This window comes from Hippocampus zosterae, chromosome 16 (genome assembly GCF_025434085.1).
Source record: "Hippocampus zosterae strain Florida chromosome 16, ASM2543408v3, whole genome shotgun sequence".
Taxonomy (NCBI): Eukaryota; Metazoa; Chordata; class Actinopteri; order Syngnathiformes; family Syngnathidae; genus Hippocampus; species Hippocampus zosterae.
Genome location: NC_067466.1, coordinates 5599690 through 5605689, shown reverse-complemented (window position 1 = coordinate 5605689; position 6000 = coordinate 5599690). Strand labels below are relative to the sequence as shown.

General features: G+C 41.9%; 1 protein-coding gene across 1 annotated transcript in view; it reads right to left on the bottom strand.

The window, feature by feature from the left end:
- Positions 1–508: 508 nt before the first annotated feature.
- Positions 509–6000, bottom strand: part of wscd1b (WSC domain containing 1b) — a 30830-nt gene continuing 25338 nt past the window's right edge. Inside the window, exons 7-9 of the mRNA XM_052046256.1 lie at positions 4247–4411; positions 3959–4159; positions 509–1792 (exon numbers count right to left, since the gene is read on the bottom strand). Coding sequence (XP_051902216.1) covers positions 1440–1792; positions 3959–4159; positions 4247–4411 — 719 coding nt within the window. The 3' untranslated portion in view covers positions 509–1439. The remainder of the gene's footprint in view (positions 1793–3958; positions 4160–4246; positions 4412–6000) is intronic.

The window sequence follows — 6000 nt, the reverse complement described above, 5'->3', positions numbered from 1 at the left end:
CACACATTGTATGGTTGTGTGGTTGGTGGGCGTGTCTGTGTGAACAGGAGCACCACTAGGAGGAAAACCTCCAGAAAATTGACAGAATGTGAAGAAACGTAAGGCGGCCCGGTAGTCCAGTGGTTAGCACATCGGCTTCACAGTGCAGAGGTACCGGGTTCGATTCCAGCTCCGGCCTCCCTGTGTGGAGTTTGCATGTTCTCCCCGGGCCTGCGTGGGTTTTCTCCGGGTGCTCCGGTTTCCTCCCACATTCCAAAAACATGCATGGCAGGCTGATTGAACACTCTAAAAATTGTCCCTAGGTGTGAGTGTGAGCGTGGATGGTTGTTCGTCTCTGTGTGCCCTGTGATTGGCTGGCAACCAATTCAGGGTGTCCCCCGCCTACTGCCCGAAGACAGCTGGGATAGGCTCCAGCACCCCCCGCTACCCTAGTGAGGATCAAGCGGCTCGTAAGATGAAGAAACGTAGAACGTGGCCACATTGACACAAAGAAAGAGCTAACAAAGGCTGAGAGATTGATTGCCAACTTATTTTTTTTTGGGGGGGGGGTGATTGGAATGGATTTGAGAACGATTTACAACATCGGCAAATTCCATGACATGGTAACATATAGGTGAAGTCTGACTGGAAGAAAAGAAATCATAGCTGGCAGTCAAAACCTGCTAGAAAATGAACGTGACAGACTTTTGAAAATCCAAAGTAAGTGAATACCATTTCATGTAAGCTCTAAATGTTGCTCTGTGCTTCTAAAAGTGTTCAGGCCAGCAGAGAAGATCCCTGACAAGCACACCACCAGCAGACCAAGAGTATGGCGTCGCATCTGGTATTCATTAATTAATTCATTCATTCAATTTTAACATCTCTTAAATTGCAATGTAAATGGATTTAATGAAAAGATGTATTTCACAGCAGGAATTCAGTCCAGTCATTGCATTAAAAGTCTGCAGCATGTAGTAAATTTGTGGCAGCGGCAGATTTGTAGATCTGTGTAATCTGTCTTTAGCCGCTGTCGTCTGTATTAATGTGGGTATACGCTAAAAGAAAAATCTTCCAGAGAAGTTGAGAAAACCATTTCCATCTTCAATTTGCGCAATCATCCTTTCGTGCAGTCAGACACTTTGCTCGATAATCCACTTGTGGTGCCACACACATCTTTGTGAAATCCTCTCTTAGCATTCATCATATTTGTTGCTCACGGAGAAGTGGGTCCAGCCTGCAGGCTTTTATCGCAGGCTTCAGGGTTCACTGAAAGATGGCACGATGATTTGTTTTGTACCGTGTGGCTCCACTCATGGGGCATCTGGCCCTGACAAAGAAGCTCTTGGTCAAATTAACATTGGCCAGTATGTGTGTGTGTGTGTGTTTGTGTGTGTGTGTGTGCGCGCGTGTGTGGTGTGTGTTGCTCTATTGACAGCTACTTGGATGAATTTCCCATGCCATCATCTATGTATGTATTCTCTTGGAAGTCCACTAAAGTTCCTGCTCTGTAGTGCTGCATCGACAGTATGAATAAAGGTGTTAATCATTTGCCTCATGTGAGGTGTAAATGGGTCAAAAGATGGCTGCTGGGCCCCTGGTCGTTTAAAGTAGCCATCTTGGTTGCTCTGAGCACAGATCAGTCGCTCCTCAGTCGCGGTGACGTTAAGGAAGGCCGTGATGAGTCGGAGCTGAGGGAGGAGAGCCCTCTGGAGCTCCTCATAGTAGATCACCTGGAGGTGACGTCCAAACTTCAGCCAACTCAATGCATGGGATGACCACCAGGGGGCGTAGCTGGAGACGAATTCTGGCCATTCTGCGGTACAACATAACGTGGGATTTTAAGATTAAGATTAAGATATCCTTTATTTGTCCCGCAATGGGGAAATTACAATCAGAATTCAGAAAGGAAAAACGCTGGGTAGGGAGAGGGAAAAAACCCACGCAATTTTGACATTCACCTTAGATTGGCAACCACTTTCATTTCATTCATTGTTCATATGCGTTTGCGTCACATTTATCAAAAGTCAGACCTTCAGAATATTTGTGCATGTACACAGTTTCACCACATTCCTGTGCCACAGTGTGGCTAATTTAAAAGTCAGACTCAAGTAACAAGCTTATAACTTCACAAATTTCTTTATTTCAATAACTTGGGTATTGGCCTGGAACGAGCACTAGAACAAACACGGTGGAAAAGAGCCATCAGGTGCCCTCAGCAGGTGCCAAGAAAATGAATCCAACGGGCACAGTCCCTCTGTAAGACTAAAACTGATTCTCGCAAACAACTGATGCACAGAATTGTTGATGCGCATCGCCCCATAGAGTAGACTATTGATGTGATTTACTTTACTCGCCGGCTTGTCTAGGTTTTTTTTTTTTTTTTAATCTTCCAGTGTTTGTGTTTAACGCCTGTTGCCAGTGATTAGAATCATTACAAGTTGGATCTGATTCAAACAGAATTCTCAGACTCACAGGCTACAGTGAGTGAGAGTGTGGGCCAGAAGAAGTCTGTTGGCAGCCAGTTTTCCATGCCTGCATTATCATCATTAAAAGTCGCTCTTCCAGAATCAATTTTGAGGCTCTTTTGGCATTTACCGTATCGTTTTCATAAGCGGCGGAGGCCAATAGAAGTGTTTAAAAAAACAAAACAAAACAACAACAAAAAACCCGATGACATTTCTGATAAAGATAAGAAGGGTTCATGTGAAGGAATGGCCAATTGCACATGAGTTCTGGAATATCTATTTTTTTGTTTTCCGACAATGCATGAAATCTCTTGATTTTTGCTTATGGTAGAAGTAGGGTCTTGTTCGAACAACAGTGGTCATTAGAAAATCAAATATGTCCCACAATGCATTGCGCTGATTTAGAAAAATGATTGAAGTTATGGTCAAAAATGATCTTCAATGTCAGTAAAGCAACACATCATAAACATTTTAAATGGCTTTTTGTTTGTGGGTAATTGTAAAAAAATACATTTACAAAAAATAAAGTTTAATTTTACTTTCATGGACTGATTTGTTCAATTTTTCTTACAGAAGGTAATTATGAGAGATAATGTAATTATGTAATCAGAAACACATTTGAGATTGGGCTCCAAAAAAGATTTTTCTTTCGATTGAGAAGTGAAGTATTACTTCTGAAGCGAAAAAAAACAAAACCCTTTGACCCCCGTGTATTACTTTTTCTTTTTTTAATGATTATTCACAGAAATGCCCGCATTTTTTTTTTCCGTCAGTGACTCAGCTGTACACTGAACCACTTGACCAGGGTTCATCAACCTTTTTGAAAGTGAGAGCTACTTCTCAGGTACTGATTAAGTGCAGGCTACCGGTTTGACAAATACTTCTGACATGAGAAGTTTGCTCAAGAGTGACATTTGTCCACCAGGCGGCCCGGTAGTCCAGTGGTTAGCACGTCGGCTTCACAGTGCGGAGGTACCGGGTTCGATTCCAGCTCCGGCCTCCCTGTGTGGAGTTTGCATGTTCTCCCCGGGCCTGCGTGGGTTTTCTTCGGGTGCTCCGGTTTCCTCCCACATTCCAAAAATATGCATGGCAGGCTGATTGAACACTCTAAATTGTCCCTAGGTGTGAGCGTGGATGGTTGTTCGTCTCTGTGTGCCCTGCGATTGGCTGGCAACCGATTCAGGGTGTCCCCCGCCTACTGCCCGGAGATGGCTGGGATGGGCTCCAGCACCCCCCGCGACCCTAGTGAGGATCGAGCGGTACGGAAGATGAATGAATGAATTTGTCCACCATAGGTGAACCCACCGACCGTTTTGATCATTTAACTACCAATAGGAAACAGATAAATGTCACCACTGTATTTCTCCAAGTGTTTCCATTTTCAATTGCACATTTCTACATGACAAGGAAATCAAAATATTACACCACTCGTGAGTTTTTTATTTTTAAATTTTCTTAGAACAGGTCCAACCTGCACTAGACCATATGGGTATGAAGAATAGAATGTTACCTACCTTTGCTTTTCCATTGGGCATCCGACGCATGTCCTAAATGTCCAGCACACTTGCGATTGAATTCAGCCATCAGGGACCGATAAGGATTCCGAATCAGCAAAATGGCGGAGTCGAACATCTCAATCTCTTTCTTTCCACTCTCATGAGTCTTGACACAAATACTACGACCACTCCGCCAGAAGTCCTTCTCTCCTTTGAAACCTGGCAGAGGTAAACAAAATGATCATCTGCAAGTCAATACGTCCATCAACGGTTGTCAAAACACACTGGAAATGACGCCATTTCCACCTTTGCTGTATAAGGTGCCATCAAAATAGAAGCTGCCAGTGTAGTAGCCTGTCATGAGCTCGATCAGGTGTCGGACCCAAGTGTTGCCGGCACCGGGAAAACTGGAGAGAGCCACGACAGAGCTGGATCTCTGTGGTAGAAACATCCTCTCCTTGCACCTGGAGTCTAGGAGAACATTTTTTTTGTGCGTTTATTTTTGTCAGGAAGCTGAAAGTGTTACATGTGTTACAGGGGGTGTAAAAAACAAAACAAAACGTGGAAATACTTAGTGTACTGCATTTTAACTACACAACATCTGTGAAATGATGTTTTAAAAGATCCTCCAGTATCAAAGGGGGAAAGAACAATTTTGACGTGTTCCCCTTCTTAAATAATTAATGTGGCCCTACCTCTTTCATCTTGAACTCGGGCCTTTTTCCCTTAATGTCCATGGAGAGGTAAGCATTTTTTTAGTGCTGGAGAAACTTTTGTTTTCATGTACAAGTTTAAGTATTTTAATACATTGCTGTGCCATAAAATTTGTATTAGGGTCTGCTGGATCAATATATTTGGCAAGGAGGACATTGTTTTTGTCCGGCTTTGTGAAGTGAGATGATTCAACGCAACCAACACAAGAAATCCTGCCGTGCGTCATCAATTTTCTGAAACACAACATAGTCAGACCCCACCGTTTACACCAGTGCTTCTCAATTATTTTCTATCATGCCCCCCCCCATCTCACCCCCCACCAACTATAAATAGTATAATTTGTCTATAAAATTGTTAGAAGTACACCTCTGCATAACACTGTATTCTTATTAACCTATAAGAAACCTATAAAAAAAGAAAGAAATATGGACCAATTTACAATAAAGAATAGCTTTATTATATGCATCTGAAATTCAAAAATAAAATTAAATCCTTATTTAAACTGTAAACATTTTTGACTGACCATGTCAAACCATACGATACTGAAAAATAAAATGACATCAAATCAATGATAATGCATTCAAACTGATCGCCAACATTAACTCAGGAGCACAATATAAAAAAAAAACTTTAACCTGCAAAACAAAAATATATAAAATAATTTGTGTTGTTTTTGTTTGTTTTTTTTAATCAAAGATGATGTCTGGATTAATGGCTACAATGAGCACGTTTTGCAATGCACAGCTTTTCGAAGCGAGGTTTGAAGCAGGAAACAGCAACTCTGGGCACCTGCTCAGTGTGTACCTGTATTTTAGTTTACTGAAAACTAAAATACAGTCACAAAGCGGCATGATTGTTGGCAACATTGGCCACTATTTGAGAAACACTGGTTTACACTGACATAGTGCATTTACTTCAAGAATTAAATACTGTCCCTGGCAAAGTTAGCGTACAAAGGAAGCCAGAGCACTCACGTCCTCAATTTCCTTACCACACTGTTCCTCAAATGTTCCACTTTCCAACAAAAGTGAAGCTCAGCACATTAGTGATTGGCGTTGGACAATTGGCCTCTTTGCGTATTTTTAGGTTGCCCATTAAAAACTAAGCTATTCACTGTTTTGGTGGTGGGGCAAATCAGGAACAGCATGCTTTGGTGCCATATAGTGGCATAGTTGTGCCAAAGAAACAATTTGAAGAGAATTGATGAGTTTCATTTAGAAAAAAATAAAGATATGTCATTTGCCACATCTGTTGGGAACCAAGTAGATCCGAGGAGTGTCGAGGAGAAAAAAACCAAACAACCATTTGTGTGTCTTTGTACATGTTAATAATATATTTTTTGTGTT